Genomic DNA, 16,927 nt, shown 5'->3' on the forward strand with positions numbered 1-16,927 from the left:
GTTCTCACTGATTATAAAACATCAATGGTTTTGAGTCTCTGTTTTTATTCACTTGGAAACCTGGTGTTATAAATACAGCCACTTTCAACAGAATAATGTTATTCACAACAAAATAAAGTTATGTTGCCAGTCAATTCTCAGTGCTGGATGAGTACTTGGGCATTAACTTGACCATTCCCTTGGTTGAGAATTTCTGCTTTGTTCACCAGCCTCTGCTGTTATTGTTCTGAGCGAGACTCAGAGCTGTGTAAAGATCCCGTGGTTCTCGGTAATACATGGAGCAATTGGTCCTGTTCTGGTGATGGTCAAGATGGGGTCTGTGCGGTTGCCTCTTCACTGTCATCTCCCCAGAGCTGGACAGTATCCTCAGCGGCAGTCAGTAAACAGCACTGGGTGGGATGGTAGCTCAGTGACTGTACCACACCCTTCCCAACAGGCAAAGTGAGAGTGCAGGATCCCTGCAACCAAGACATCACAGTATATCAAACAAAACTTGTATTTGTACACCTTTCCCACCCTGTCACACCCTAAAATCCGTTACAGACTTTTATACGGTTCTGCCTTGTATTGTTAGAAACCAACAGTCTGCTCGGCAATAACAAGGTAAGCTGTTAGTGATGCTACATAAGGGATGTGTTTTGAAATGCGTCTCCTTGAAATAGTACCTTTAGATCAGTAACACTCCCCACAGAGAGTAGACACAGCCTCATTTACTGTCAAGTCCCAGAGTGAGGAGCTCTGACTGTGCAGCCCTCCCTGAATGAGGCACTGTCCTGACAGTCTGAGTTAGCTGCTCCAATCTCTGAAATGCAACATACTCTGGTAAAACTGCTATTCACTGAGCCGCCATCAACTGCCATTTTGCAGCACTTCAACCAATGACCATTCCTCCTATGAGAGTGTAGACTGGGCAGTATCTGTCATCTAAGCTGAATCACTCCTTAAACCACAGAACAATCACAGCACAGTGTGCCATTGCTGGCTCGTGAATGAGAAATACACCAAGTGCTCTTCCCCTTTTTCCCCATAACTCTGCACTTACTTCCTTTTCAGATAATCCAATTCCCTATTCATTGCCTAGATTAAACCTGCCTCCTAGTGTCACCAGCATCACATTCCATATATCTTTACCAGTTCTCCTCCGATGTTAGCGTTGCTCCTTTTGCCAGTTACCTTCAGTCTGAATTCGGTTTCCTGATCTTTATACCTGAAGGATAACAACAAAATTCTGCAGATTGCTGGAAACTTGAAACAAACACAAAATACTGCACAAACTCAGCAGGTCTCGCAGTATTTGTGGAAACTTCAGTACAACTCCTCTTCAGGTGTGAATTCTCCAGCATTTTCTGTGTTTCTTCCACCAATGGGAACAGTTTCTCTCTATCCAGACCCGGCACTGATTTGAACACCTCTCCAACCTCCTCTCAACCTTCCCTCTCGGCTACGGACTCCCTGGGAGCTGGTGCCAGACATAGTCAAGGGGAAGCTCACCTCGATCAGATCCCAGAAGTGCACGAGTCCATCCTCTGAGCCACTCACTACATGTGTGTCAGATTCATTAAAGCAACAATCCAGCTTGCAGTCGGTGTTCCTGTGTCCTGTATACCTGTTCAAACAAAGTGAAGCTTGAGCTCAGAGTGTGGCAGTGCATTCACTAGTCTTACTACTGGGTTACGAAGTAGGGCAGCATGATGGCACAATGGTTAGCACTGTTACCTCACAGCACCAGGGTCCCAGGTTCAATTCCAGCCTCAGGTGACTGTGTGGAGGTTACACATTCTCCTTGTGTCTGCGTGGGTTTCCTCCGGGTGCTCCAGTTTCCTCCCACAGTCCAAAGATGGTGAACTGGCCATGTTAAATTGCCCGTAGCGTTAGGTGCATTAGTCAGACGGAAATGGGTCTGGGTGGGTTACTCTTCGGAGGGTCGGTGTGGATTGGTTGGGCTGAAGGGCACACTGTAGGGAATCTAATCTAGTCAGTCCCACGAACACTGGTGAGCAGGCAGCTTTTGGCACTGTGGCGCAGGGAGAAGGGGAGACATCTTGCTCAGTCAGACCGTGGGGGTCGAACAAGCACAACGAGATGTCTCCTGCTCCTCTCACCACATGGAAACGCAATCAATTCTGTAACGGATTTATTTCCACTTTCTAATGAACAATTTTGTTTTGAGAAAATCACTGAGCAGTGGCAGGGTCTGGAGTGGGTGGGCTAATGGCCTGGGCACACACCAGTCAGGAACAGAAAAATGTTAGCCACTCAAACCTGCACGGAACCAAATAAACCTTTATAGAAAATTCTTTAATCTGATATTCACGTGACCATCTGTGTGGTTTTTAATAATCTCTTTGTTGAGCTTGTGAGACCCTGCCTAGTAGGATCAGTGTTGTGCTTGAGGGACAGCAATGTCTCCCCTGGGGAAAGAAAGGAGGTGAGGGGTCAGTGGTGAGAGGATTCAGCCCCTCAACTGCCATGGGAGGAGGACTCCGAGTTCGACTCAGTCCTGGCCAGCTGAAATAAACAGCCAGATTATAATAGGGTGTACAACATCACAGCAACATTCCTCCAACTTCCCTCCCTCCCCCATCCCCCCCCACCCCCCAAACCAGGGAGGGCTCTGTACAACACCACAGTAACATTCCCCCTCAGTCGGTGAATAACTTCCCTTTTGACAATTTAAATTTCTGGTCAGGTTCAAGTGACTGAACACAGGTACAATTTGCAGGTTTGGTTTGGAGTGTGTGGAAATTGGTTCTTTGCAGCCGCCCACCCCTCCCTCCCGGAGGGTGGGGGTTGGGGAATAAGAAAAGGATGCTGGAGAGTTAATGTTTGATTCGACCTTCTCAGAATATGATTAATTTCACTTACTCGCCAAGAAGCTCCCCCGTCTCCTTATCCAACAGGCGCAATGTAGAGTCCAGGCTCGAACTCAACGTGCACTGACTATCTTTGCTGAAACACACACTCGTTATTGGACCTGAGCGAGAGAGAGAAAGACAGTCTGTCTGTAGTAAGGACACCTACTATCTTGGTACTGACTGTAACACATTGTAGCATTGATAATACTCAGTAACACTGTAGTTAAACTGACTGTCTAAGACACATAAACAAGAACTTGGACTATTCGTCTGAGCTGATGTGCTATATTTCCATCTCATAATGATTTGATATGGCCCCTCTCGTTCAGCACTTACTTCCAATAAAATCTGCAAAAAGTTGTCCCATCCGTAAGTCATATCTCCGAATTCGTCCATCGACAGACCTAAAGCAACAGGAAGCTGTTAGGCTACACTGTAAATCAGATTATATGTGGGCACATTCAGGAAAAGGCACTCTCTTATACTCTGGTGTTGGACTGGGGTGTACAAAGTTAAAAATCACACAACACCAGGTTATAGTCCAACAGGTGTAATTGGAAGCACACTAGCTTTCGGAGCGCCGCTCCTTCATCAGGTGATTGCTGTGTGTGTATCTGCAAGTGGGTTTCTATTTGTCATGCTGCCCTTGTTTCTGCCGTTCACTCACCCTGACAGAATTTCATGGTCTGAAACTTTCACACTAGAAATCCCATCCTTTGCTTCATTCAGGATTTGAATAGGCTCTGAAGTCCGTGAGCGACAGTCCCAGCACCGAACCGAAGTGTCGATGGAACCTGCAAACACAGAAACATAGAAATTAGGAGTGGGCCATGCGGCCCACTTCACCATTCTAAATAATTATGGCTGGTCATCCAACTCAGCTCTCTGTTCCTGCTTTCTCCCCACAGCCTTCCAATTCTCTGGTTAGTTGAAAAGTGCACACTAACCCACCTTAAACAGTGAATTACACAAAAAGAATCCGACTGAAATAATACAACAGGCTGAAAGGAAAGAGTGGATTCTGGATTAGTGGTGCTGGAAGAGCAAAGCAGTTCAGGCAGCATCCAACAAGCAGCGAAATCGACGTTTCGGGCAAAAGCCTTTCATCAGGAATAAAGGCAATGAGCCTGAAGCGCGGAGAGAGGAAAGTGTGGCCAATTCCTGGTCAAATCTGTACTGTCAAGGTTCCTCACAAATATCTAACTTCATCAAGTTGGACAACATAAGACACTAGCATTTAAACACACATCAGCATTGTTGGCAGTTATACTGTGCAATCCCGGGGGCTGAAAGTGGTTAAACATTCTTCTCTCTGTCCATCCCTCTGCCCACTGACATGGCAGTGCCCTATCCCTACAACCTCCTTCCTGCAGATCCCTGCCCTTTAACCTCTGCCAGCAGCCATCTGCCCATTACATGCAATGTGAAACCAGAGCACACAGACAAATGTCAAGCCTAGATTGTGAAACTTGCTGATGTGTTGCGATAGATTGCAACAAGCTAGATACAGACTGCAAATTCACTCTGCCTGGATCTTAGTGGGAGCCCTGTACTCACCTGACACAATGACTGTCGATTCCTCATTGAACTGAACACAGTTTACTTTCTGTTTAAAACAAAGAGAAATCACAATTGGTACTTGGCTGAGAGCTGGGAAGATGGCAGTGAGCAAGAGTAGAGGAAGACAGCTGAGTGAAGGTGACATTCAACAGCTTTGAGGAGGATTCTAAATGTAGAGAGAGGGTTACAAGACCATATGATGTAGGGACACAGTTGGCCAATTTGACCCAACAAGTCTGCTCCACCATTCAATAAGATCATGGCCAAGCTGACAATCCTCAACTCCACTTCTCTGCCTATCCACCCAACCCTCAGTTCCTGACCTTTTCAATCTCTCCTCCTAAGACAGTCCCTCCATTCCTGGAACCAACTTTCTCTGCACTGCCTCCAATGCCAGTGTAAGTTTCCTTAGACAATAAAACTTCTCACAGTCTTGGGGCGGCACGGTGGCACAGTGGTTAGCACTGCTGCCTCACAGCGCCAGAGACCTGAGTTCAATTCCCGCCTCAGGCGACTGACTGTGTGGAGTTTGCACGTTCTCCCCGTGTCTGCGTGGGTTTCCTCCGGGTGCTCCGGTTTCCTCCCACAGTCCAAAGATGTGCGGGTCAGGTGAATTGGCCATGCTAAATTGCCCGTAGTGTTAGGTAAAGGGGTAAATGTAGGGGTATGGGTGGGTTGCGCTTCGGCGGGTCGGTGTGGACTTGTTGGGCCGAAGGGCCTGTTTCCACACTGTAAGTAATCTAATCTAATCTAAAAAAAAAATTCCAGCTGTGGTCTAACTAATGCCTCGCACAGTTTTAACAAGACTTGGTATTCTTTTCCCTTTCAAATAAATATTTAGTGTTCCACTTGCCTTCCCTATTACTCTGTGAACTTGGATGCTAGCTTTTTGTGATTCATGTACAAGGATTCCCAAATCCCTCTGTGCTGCAGCTTTCTACAACCCTTCCCCCTTTAAATAATGTGCAGCTTTTCTATTCTTCCTGCCAAAATACATCACCTCACATTTTTCCAAATGATATATTTTTTTGCCCACCCACTGAACACGTCCGTACCTCTCTGTAAACCTCGTCATCGTCGCCACTTGGCTATTTTTGTGTCTTCTGTAAATATGGTGAGTGTACATCCATTTCCCTCATCCAAGTCATTAATATGTATTATAAATAACTGTGTCCCCAGCACTGATCCCTGTGGCACTCCACTAGTTACAGGTTGCCATGCTGAAAATGCTCAATCCCAACTTAACTGCCTTCTATTACTTAGCCAATCCTCTTACCATGCTACTATACCATGTTTAATAACAAGGGCTCTTACACCTGCTGGAAATCCCCAAATATATCTACTGGTTCCCCTTTACCTATCCTCCTTATTAACTTCCCAATTAACTGTAATACATTTGTCAGGCACGGTATTCACTTCATGAAGCCATGCTGACTTTGTTTGATCTTGGTATGTATTTCTAAATGCTCTATTATTATATCCTTCTGTCAATCAGTCAATAGTTATCTGTTTACTGTCTTCCTTTTTTGAATAAGGATGTTAATATTAGCAATTTTCCAATCTCTGTGACGTTCCCAGAATCTAAGGATCCTTAGAGGAGCATGACCAGATAAACCACACTCTCTCTGTAGCTGTGTTTGAAATCTGAGGTTGCAGTTGATCAGGTCCAGGAGACATACCTGCCTTTAGCCCTATACATTTCCCGAAGACCATAAAATATAGAAGCAGTATTAAGCCATTTGATTGATTGACCTAATCTAGTCCCACCTGCCAGCACCCGGCCCATATCCCTCCAAACCCTTCCTATTCATATACCCCATTTAAGCAAAACAGAATTTACTTAAACACTACAGTTGAAACGCAAACAAAAGAATTTAGAATAATTTAACTATTTGAAAACCTAACTGACTCAATACCGCAACTTAACAAAGGAGCTGTTCCAACTCCCACAAGCACACCCCCATTAGCAAAAGGTAAATTCATACACAACTTCTAACACAGAGCGAAGTCAGCCAGGGATCATCTGCTGAAACTTGAAATCTTTTTCACTGCAGCAGCGTCTGACTGCCTGCTACAGTAAAACCAAACTAGAAAAAAACCTCAACTGGGAGAACTGGCCAGTGCCCTGCCATTGTCAGCACCACTGTTTCTACTACCTCTCCGAAACAAAAACCAAAAAAATAACCTTGTTAAAGGAGTAGCATTGTCACAACAAAAAGAAGGTATAATTGTTGCACAATTATTTTAATAATGATGCCCAGAGTGGGACAGGAAGGAACAGAGTGTACAAGCACAAGAAAAAATCAGCAATTAGGCCAAAGCTGAAAAAAAGGTAAAATGCAAAATCAATGGCTGTTTACTTAAATTGGAACAAAATAAGTGAATTAATGTCACAAATAGAGATTAATAGATATAATCTTATCGCCATTACAGAGACATGGTTAGAAGGAGGCCAAACGTGGGAACTAAATATTCAGGCGCAGATGACAATTCCAAAATACAGGCAGGAAGGGAAGGTGGTGGAGCAGTTTTGTTACTAAGAGATGAAACAAGTGCGATAGCAAGAAATGACCTTGAATCAGACGATGTAAAATATATATGAATGACAGTAAGATAAAATAGGGAGGTAGACGTTGGGAGAGGTAGTTAATAAGCCACTAACAGTGGCTGTAAAACAGATAACAGATCAGGAGATAATGAAGACGTGTGAAAAGGCAGTACACTAATCAGGGGTGATGTTAATATTAATGCAGATTGGGAAAATCAAATTGGCATTGGTAGCCACAAGGAAGATTGGATAGTGGAGCAGATGATCCCTGGCTGACCTCGATCTGTGTAAGAAGTTGTGTATGAATTTACCTTTTGCTAGGGGGGGGGCGTGCTTATGGGAGTTGGAACAGCTCCCTTGTTAAGTTGCGGTATTGAGTCAGTTGGGTTTTCAAATAGTTAAATTATTCTAAATTCTTTTGTTTGCGTTTCAACTGTAGTGTTTAAGTAAATTCTGTTTTGCTTAAATGGGGTATATGAATAGGAAGGGTTTGGAGGGATATGGGCCGGGTGCTGGCAGGTGGGACTAGATTGGGTTGGGATATCTGGTCGGCATGGACGGGTTGGACTGAAGGGTCTGTTTCCAAGCTGTACATCTCTATGACTCGAAAGCCGAGTGGTTTGACCAGTTGTATCACTCCCGGAAAATCCACTTTACATCTGCCTTTAAAAATAAGAAAATGTTAGGGTCAGGGCTATCTTCTTAAAGTATTTTGCGGGGGTCTAGCCTGGTCCATAACATGCTCCCCACCCCTCGCCTCCTGAACCCTCTCCTCTTCTAACCAGTTTAAAGCCTCTCTCCAGCCCTAGTTACATGATTTGCCTGGACACTGGTCCCAACGTGGTTAACAATAGTGCTGCTAGTGCCCCATGACTTGAAACCATTCCTCCCCCCACACATTTAATTCCATGATTTTATTTACCCTGAGCCTGATTGCCATAGTTCAGGCGATAATCCTTATGTGGTTTTGAGTTCTTAGTTTCCAGTCCTACCAATATCACTGGTACTACGGGATCCCTGCCCTCCCACTCCAAGTTCCTGTCCAGTTTGTGGAGGTCTCCTTTATCCCAGCACTGGGCAGCATCACTGCTTTTGAGACTCAAGCTCAAGGCTGTGGAGAACTGTACCTATCCAGAATATACTGTCCTTTATCACAACTATGTTCCTATTCCACTCCCCCCACCAACTCCCAAGCTGTCTTGGTCAGTTTGCTATTCCTCCCTGCTGTTCCACTCCCGTCCACATCCTCTTAACTGCTGGACAATTGCAGGGACAAAGGCTCCTCATGAGCTAGCCCATACCTGGCTCACCCTCATCACACCCTTCCTATTCCTGACCACACCTGGCTCACCCTCATCACACCCTTCCTATTCCTGACCACACCTGGCTCACCCTCATCACACCCTTCCTATTCCTGACCACACCTGGCTCACCTATAATCACACCCTTCCTATTCCTGACCACACCTGGCTCACCTATAATCACACCCTTCCTATTCCTGACCACAAACCAATTAATCTAAAGGTGTGACCACCCTCTGGAGAAACATCCAGGTTACTTTCCCACTCTCTGCAACTCAGACTTCAGCTCCTCAACTCATATCTCAAGTAGCTTAAGCTGCAAACACTTGCCACAATCTGGTGGGACAATATGAGGTGAAGGAGTGAAGATTACAGGCAGATTGACTGATCACAGTAGCAGGAGAGAGCAAACGATCAGTATGTTGACTGTCCCCCCATTTCTGTGTCTGCCCCCAGCACAATCCCACTTACAACAGGGAACACCATGGATTGTTGATACCTCAAGATTTTCCAGTGCTCCATTCATTTACCAAACAGCTTTCTTACCCCTCCGTGACCCCGGAATTTCCGGACCAGCTGTCCTGTAGCCACGTCCCACAGGACAACAGTTTTATCGGATCCACACGAGCAAATCTGGCTATTATCACAGGAGCTGGGAGAGATGAGAAATCAGAGTATGAGTCAATGAAAGGGAACCTGTAGCAGGAAGATGCAAAAATCCTCAGCACGATGCTTCCCTCCCCCCTCCCCAAGATCCCACACAAGGGCAAAGGTCATCGACTGGATGACCAACTGACCCTGAAGGCAAAGAGCATGAATTCACAGGTTGGGGATTGGGGGGGGGGGGGGGGGAATCACATCAATATCAAAGCTATTAGAAATGTAAAAAGGTAAACCAGTATTTCATGGTACGTAAAATTAACCAGTTCAGTAAACAAGGCCATTCAGTCCATCAACAGCTTTGTCAATGCCTTGCTGTCGAAGTTGTGCCTCTTGGAGATACTGTCAACACCTGGTGGACAGGGTGACTACGTGGGAATGGGCCACCAGGCCAGGGAAAGCATCCTGAAGTGATTGGTGCAACTGCTGATACTCACAAATGCTGAACGGAGTGGAATGTGCAAACAGTATATCTTTATACTTCCTGTAAATCTAATCTTCACACAGTGTGCACATTGACTCCAAGAAGGAAACATTTAAAAACACAGAAGTGAAGATGTGATTTGGTGCAGTAGTATGACAATGTGGCCTTACCCAGCAGCATCCAGAACCTCATATCCATGGCCACTGTAGGTCTTTAGGATGATTCCTCGATGTGGATTCCATAGTTTTAGAGATTTGTCACTACCACAGGTTAAACAGTAATTTCCATCCACTAGACAGAACACAGACAACAGCTAAGTAACTGGTCGAGAATCACATCCCCGCTAGACTGGATCTAAATGCCATCCAAATACATGGCACACAAGTGGATCATAATTTTTAGAAATAGAGTCATAGAGATGTACAGCACCGAAGCAGACCCTTTGGTCCAACTCGTCCATGCTGACCAGATATCCTAATGAGTCTAGTCCCATTTGCCAGCATTTGACACATATCCCTCTAAACTCTTCCTATTCGTGTACTCATCCAGATTCCTTCTAAATGTTGTAATTGTACCAGCCTCCACCATTTCCTCGGGCAGTTTGTTCTACACACACTCCAAGCTGTGTAAAAAAAAAAGTGCTTCTTGAGTCCCTTTTATATCTTTCCCCTCTCACCTTAAACCTATGCCCTCTAGTTTTGGACTCCCCCACCCTGAGAAAAAGACCTTGGCTATTCACCCTATCAATGCCCCCAATGCTTTTATAAGCCTCTATAAGGTCACCCCTCAGCCTCCAACACTCCACGGAAAATAAACCTAGCCTGTTCAGCCTCTTCGGGGGGGGGGGCAATGTGGTGCGGGAAGGTGGGGGGAAGGTGGAGGAGGGTGTGTGGGGGAGGGGAGGGATGCAGGGAAGGGGGTGCGCAGGGAGGGGTATGTAATGAGGGGGTGTGCAGGGAGGGGGGTGTAATGGGGAGGGGGTGTAATTAGGGGGTGTGCAGGGAGGGGGTATAATTAGGGGGTTGTGTGTGGGGGTGTAGTGGGGAGGGGGGTGTAGTAGGGAGGGGGGGTGTAGTGGGGGGTGTGCAGGGAGGGTGGAGTGTAATGGGGAGGGGGTGTGTGCAGGGAGGGGGGGTGTAATGGGGGGGTTGTGTGGGGGTGGTGTAATGGGAGGGGTGGGCGGGGGGAGGGGGTTGGTGGGGGTGTGTGTGCAGGGAGGGTGGGGGGTAGTGGGGGGTGTGCAGGGTGGGGGGGGGGGTGTCTAAGGGATGTTTGGTCCTCCAGCCGTTGGCGGCGCTGTCCCGGTCCGTGAGGAAGCGAGCCGAGCCCGGGGCGGGGCGGGTACAGAAGGAGGCGGGGCCCGGGCCCAGGCCCAGCGGAGGAGGAGGCGGTTACCATTGAAGCGGACGGCTCGGACGGCGCGCTGTCCGCTTGAGAAACTCCGGAGCCGGGTCCTCGGGAAACGCGGGGCCTGAGGCCGAGGGGCCGGAAACGCCATCACGGAGTGACTTCCGGTTCCGGGTGAAGGGTCGGGGGCAAGATGGCGGATCCGCGGCGGCCCAACAAAGTTCTGAGGTAAATATCCCGGAGAGCGAGAGGGATCCCTCACAGTCACAGGGTCATAGGGTCACAGGGTCACGGGGTCATGGGGTCATAGAGTCACAGGGTCATGGGGTCATAGGGTCACAGGGTCACAGGGTCATAGAGATGTACAGCACGGACACAGACCCTTCGGTCCAACCCGTCCATGCTGACCCAGATACCCCAACCCAATCTAGTCCCACCTGCCAGCACCCGGCCCCTCTCCCTCCAAACCCTTCCTAGTCATATACCCATCCAGATGCCTCTTAAATGTTGTCATTGTACCAGCCTCCACCACTTCCTCTGGCAGCTCATTCCATACACGTACCACCCTCTGGGGGAAAGAGTTGCCCCTTAGGTCTCTTTTATATCTTTCCCCTCTCACCCTAAACCTATGCCCCTCTAGTTCTGGACTCACCAACCCCAGAGAAAAGACCTTGTCTGTTTACCCTATCCATTCCTCTCATAATTTTGTAAACCTCTATAAGGTCACCCCTCAGCCTCTGACGCTCCAGGGAAAACAGCCCCAGCCTGTTCAGCCTCTCCCTGTAGCTCAGATCCTCCAACCCTGGCAACATTATTGTAAATCTTTTCTGAACCGTTTCAAGTTTCACAACATCTTCCCCATCGGAAGGAGACCAGAATTGCACACAATATTCCAACAGTGGCCGAACCAATGTCCTGTACAGCCGCAACATGACCCTCCCAACTCCTGTACTCAATACTCTGACCAATAAAGGAAAGCACCTTTTGCACTGTCCTATCTACCTGGGCCTTTCAAGGAGCTATGAACCTGCACTCCAAGGTCTCTCTGTTCAGCATACATCCTCAGGACCTTCCCATTAAGTGTCTGAGTCCTGCCCTGATTTGCCTTTGCAAAATGCAGCATCTCACATTTAACTAAATTAAACTCCATCTGTCACTGCTCAGCCCATTGGCCCATTTCATCAAAATCCCATTGTATTCTGAGGTAACCTTCTTCACTGTCTACTATACCTCAAATTTTGGGGTCATCTGCAAATCTACTAACTATGTTCACATCCATATCGTTTATATAAATGACAAAAAGCAGTGGATCCAGCACCAATCCTTGTGGCACACTATTAGTCACAGGCTTCTACTCTGAAAAGCAACCCTCTACTACCATCCTCTATCTTGTACCTTTGAGCCAGTTCTGAATCCTGGATTAGAATGGTGCTGGAGGAGCCAGGAAAATCGACGTTTTGGTCAAACGCCCTTCATCAGGAATACAGGCACAGTGCCTGAAGAGTGGAGAGATAAATGAGAGGAGGGTAGGGAAAAAGTAGTATAGAATACAATAGGTGAATGGGGTTGGGGATGAAGGTGATAAGTCAGGGAGGAGGGTAGGGAAAGGTAGCAAAGAGTACAATGGGTGGATGGGGTGGGATGTAAGTGATAGGTCAGAGAGGAGGGTGGAGTGGATAGATGAAAAGGAAGATAGGCAGGTAGGACGAGTCATGGGGACAGTGCTGAGCTGGAAGTTTGGAACTGGGTGAGGTTGGGGAAGGAGAAATGAGGAAACTGGTGAAGTCCACAATGATGCCCTGGGTTGAAGTGTTCCGAGGCGAAAGATGAGGCGTTCTTCCTCCAGGCATCGGGTGGTGAGGGAGTGACAGTGAAGGAAGCCCAGGACTGCCATGTCCTCGGCAGAGTGGGAGGGGGAGTTGAAATGTTGTACCACAGGACGGTGTGGTTGATTGGTGCGGGTGTCCCAGAGATGTTCCCTCATTTTAGTACTGGTGGGGACAGGTCTGTCACTATAACACTCGGGTACAGTATTGGCGGGGACAGGTCTGTCTCTGTATGACACTAGTTTACAGTATCTGGGAGACAAGTTTGTCTTTGTTTAACTGTGGGCTATACAGTTTATATTGTTTTATTTGTCTTTCAAGCTTTAATCCCTGAATCATGATGTTTAATTGCAGGTACAAACCACCAGCCAGTGATAATAATCCAACACTGGAGGATCCAACTCCGGATTATATGAACCTATTGGGGATGATCTTCAGCATGTGTGGGCTGATGTTAAAGGTACTTCTCACCCACCCTTTCAGTGTCTGTTCAGTTTGAGTGACTATAACGGGATTATACAGTCTGACACTTTGACCCACACAGCCAACACAAAATAGAATAACTGGCTTTGACTTTGGTGGTGTCTAGTGGTTTTTGGGATGTGAGTGGTATTGTATTGTTGGCTGTGTCTGGCATTGGTTATATCTCAGGGTCTGACTGCTGTCTTGCTTGTTCTCCCTCTAGTTGAAGTGGTGTGCCTGGATTGCTGTTTATTGCTCTTTTATCAGCTTTGCAAACTCCCGCAGTTCTGAAGACACAAAGCAAATGATGAGCAGTTTCATGTAAGTGAAACATTTTCTTATTAAACTAATTCAGTTCATCTCAAAACACAACAAACAGTTCTCAGTCTGTCATGTACTTCTAGTATCTGCTGTATTCTAGAAAATAACACAGACTGTTCATGCAGAGCACAGGAGGATCCCCCACAATACAATTAGAAACATAAACGATACATCTGGGTTAGATTGTGCTGATTTGACACAAACATATTGACCCCAGAGAAGGATCTTCTACCGTTTATGTTCCACGAGTGGCCCTCGATGATTTAGAGACTTGATGTTGATTAACATCTCATATGAAAGATTGCGTTTCTAATAGTGCAGTGCGCCCTCATTACCTACACTTGGCGGTCCCTCAGCGCCGACCCTCCGACAGTGCGGCGCTCCCTCAGCGCCGACCCTCCGACAGTGCGGCGCTCCCTCAGCGCCGGCCCTCCGACAGTGCGGCGCTCCCTCAGCGCCGGCCCTCCGACAGTGCGGCGCTCCCTCAGCGCCGGCCCTCCGACAGTGCGGCGCTCCCTCAGCGCTGGCCCTCCGACAGCTTGACATTTACAGATAGGTTGCTGGTTTTACAGCTGGGCTGTGGTGAGGACAATGGAGCCTCAAGGATGAAAGGGAGGGTAAGGAGCTTGAGTTGATTAGATAGGGGAGAAGTGAAGCAGGATTTTGTTCTAGTGTTGCAAGATGAAGATCGTCTTTGTGATGTGGTTAGCAATAAGTTCCTGCTGTAATCCCTGACATTTCACCACCTTGTTTTTCAGGTTGTCAATTTCAGCAGTGGTGATGTCGTACCTGCAAAACCCACAGCCCATGTCTCCACCATGGTAATGGACTGGGCCACCCCCACATCACCATGGTAATGGACTGGGCCACCCCCACATCACCATGGTAATGGACTGGGCCACCCCCACTTTACCATGGTAATGGACTGGGCCACCCCCACTTTACCATGGTAATGGACTGGGCCACCCCCACATCACCATGGTAATGGACTGGGCCAGCCCCACATCACCATGGAAATGGACTGGGCCAGCCCCACTTCACCATGGTAATGGACTGGGCCACCCCCACATCACCATGGTAATGGACTGGTCCACCCCCACATCACCATGGTAATGGACTGGGCCAGCCCCACATCACCATGGTAATGGACTGGGCCAGCCCCACATCACCATGGTAATGGACTGGTCCACCCCCACATCACCATGGTAATGGACTGGGCCAGCCCCACATCACCATGGTCTCAGGCCATGTCATGACCACACCACCATGGTCATGGCCAGGGCCGTGCCCACGTCTCTATGGTCATGGCCCTGGGCCAATGATCCAGCAACCCCCCGACTGCCCCACCTCTCCCATATCATCATACCATGTCAATGGCTCAGACCCCATGCTTAGTCTGATTGTGATAATGGCACAGACCTGTAATCACTTCTCTGTTATTGCCATGGTATTAGCTCAAGAACCTCCCCATCTTATATTACCATGGCAATAGGGCGCCCCATCCCTCCCAGTAATGGCTGGCACCATAACTGGTACACGCACTCCCCTCCCACTGTTGCACCTCTTTGTCCCTTGGTAACCTCGCCCTCTGCAGGACTCAACGACAATCACAGGACTCCTGCTTTGCCCTTCCTGGATGTTACAATGAAGATCAAGGGAAAGCTGTCATTGCTGAAGAAATAACTGAAATTACCTTTGGTTATTCTGAAATATATCAGCTATACAATTTATTGAAATTGTGACTATTGATTGAAGCATGTGGAGAAGCCGTGACCAGACCTCTGAGACCTGTCTGTGTAAAGTTTTCTGATCTGGGGTCTGACCACAATTGGAAACTGATTTGCTATTTTCAACCAGGATCCTAGCACCAGCTCCCACCAAGTACCAGGTTGTCCCTTAATATGTCACTTTTATACAACTTTGCAAGAACTCTCATGAGAATTTGATTTAACGAGCAACTCATAACTGAAACTACACACCAGTCTGAAGTAGCAGCAGAAGCAAGTTGTCCAATTCACTTGGCAATACTAATTCATCTAAATAAGATATTTCACCAGGTCAGTTTCCTAAAAGTCGCTTGATTCTTGTTGCATTGTTTTAAGATTCTTACTTTGTGAGTGTCTCTCTTGGCAACAAATAGATGTACAAGATCTCACCGAATAAAGAAAATAAATATTTGTGTCTTTGTTTTTTTTTAGTGTGGGAAAGAATTTTGTAAGTTATTTTGTTGCTGGAGATTAGAAATCATCAGTCATCACTTCCCTTTCCAGAGCCCAGGGGCTGCTGAGCCTGGGGCAAGTTGTGATTAAGGAGGAGTGAGGCCCCTCCCATCACCTTCTTCTGACTCTTTTAGCAGAACGAGTGATTGATCGTCAGAGCTCACACTGTCCTGCTTCTGGTGAAAGTGAAGGTTGAGCAGACAAAAGGGTATAATTTCTTCACATAGCATTCTATGGGTGGCACGATGGCTCAGGGGTTAGCACTGTTGCCTTGAAGCGCCAGGGAACTGGGTTCAATTCCTGCCTCAGGCGACTGTCTGTGTAGGGGAATGGGTCTATTGGAGTGTCACTGTGGACTAGTTGGGGCCGAAGGGCCTGTTTACTGTAGGGAATCTAATCTAATCTATTGCTGCCAGTATCCTGTCCACTCACTGTCAGTGAATGAGGAAGGCCATACAATCTATTTAATGCATCTTCCAGAGACATGAGCGAGGTTCAACCATCCACCATACATTCCAACATTTTATTATTGTCAGTGTTAGTTTGAGCTGGAAAGTCAGCTCTGGAATGTCACTTTGAGATAGTCTGAAGAAGATGTAATGGCTGAGAGGAAATGGGCAAATGTTACAGGCGAGAGATGGGGAGGGTCATGGGGAAAAGATTGAGGTGGTTGAAAGGGAAAATGTCAAGGATTGATATGGGTTGGTTCAAAAGGGAGGGGTTGGGGAAAGGTTACAGGGAGATGTTGCTGTGAAGGGGCTTAAAGGGGAAAGGTTTGAAGGAGTTAATGAGAACATTGGTGTGAGGGGGATAAAGGGGAGATGTTGCTATGAAGGGGGTTAATGGGGAGAGGTGGGTGGGGGGGTTAATGGGAGGAGGTTGCTGTGGGGTGGGAGGGGTTAATGGGGAGAGGTTGCTGTGGGGGTGGGGGGGGTTAATGGGGAGAGGTTGCTGTGTGGGTGGGGGGATAATGGGGAGAGGTTACTGTGGGGGTGGGAGGGGTTAATGGGGAGAGGTTACTGTGTGGGTGGGGGGGTTAATGGGGGGAGGTTGCTGTGGGGGTGGTTGCTGTGGGGGTGGGGGGGGTGATGGTGTGGGGGGTTAATGGGGAGAGGTTGCTGTGGGGGTGGGGGGATAATGGGGGGAGGTTGCTGTGGGGGTGATGGTGTGGGGGTGGGGGGGGTGATGGTGTGGGGGTGGGGGGGGTTAATGGGGAGAGGTTGCTGTGGGGGTGGGGGGATAATGGGGAGAGGTTACTGTGGGGGTGGGAGGGGTTAATGGGGAGAGGTTACTGTGTGGGTGGGGTTAATGGGGAGAGGTTACTGTGGGGGTGGGAGGGGTTAATGGGGAGAGGTTACTGTGTGGGTGGGGTTAATGGGGAGAGGTTACTGTGGGGGTGGGAGG

At 47.8% G+C, this 16,927-nt stretch overlaps 2 protein-coding genes across 2 annotated transcripts; one reads left to right on the forward strand and one right to left on the reverse strand.

Moving 5' to 3' along the window:
* Positions 1-28: 28 nt before the first annotated feature.
* wdr83 (WD repeat domain containing 83) lies at positions 29-10,870 on the reverse strand. The gene is made up of 9 exons (XM_060855293.1): positions 10,744-10,870; positions 9,519-9,639; positions 8,811-8,916; positions 4,413-4,461; positions 3,523-3,649; positions 3,192-3,259; positions 2,866-2,974; positions 1,492-1,606; positions 29-458 (listed from the first exon to the last, which is right to left on the reverse strand). Exons 1-9 carry the CDS (start codon positions 10,844-10,846, stop codon positions 306-308), a joined length of 951 nt encoding a protein of 316 aa, XP_060711276.1. The 5' UTR covers positions 10,847-10,870; the 3' UTR covers positions 29-305.
* On the forward strand, positions 10,711-15,481 carry wdr83os (WD repeat domain 83 opposite strand). The gene is made up of 4 exons (XM_060855295.1): positions 10,711-10,923; positions 12,876-12,981; positions 13,207-13,304; positions 14,063-15,481. Exons 1-4 carry the CDS (start codon positions 10,889-10,891, stop codon positions 14,127-14,129), a joined length of 306 nt encoding a protein of 101 aa, XP_060711278.1. The 5' UTR covers positions 10,711-10,888; the 3' UTR covers positions 14,130-15,481.
* Positions 15,482-16,927: the final 1,446 nt, after the last annotated feature.

This window comes from Hemiscyllium ocellatum, chromosome 45 (genome assembly GCF_020745735.1).
Source record: "Hemiscyllium ocellatum isolate sHemOce1 chromosome 45, sHemOce1.pat.X.cur, whole genome shotgun sequence".
Lineage (NCBI taxonomy): Eukaryota > Metazoa > Chordata > Chondrichthyes > Orectolobiformes > Hemiscylliidae > Hemiscyllium > Hemiscyllium ocellatum.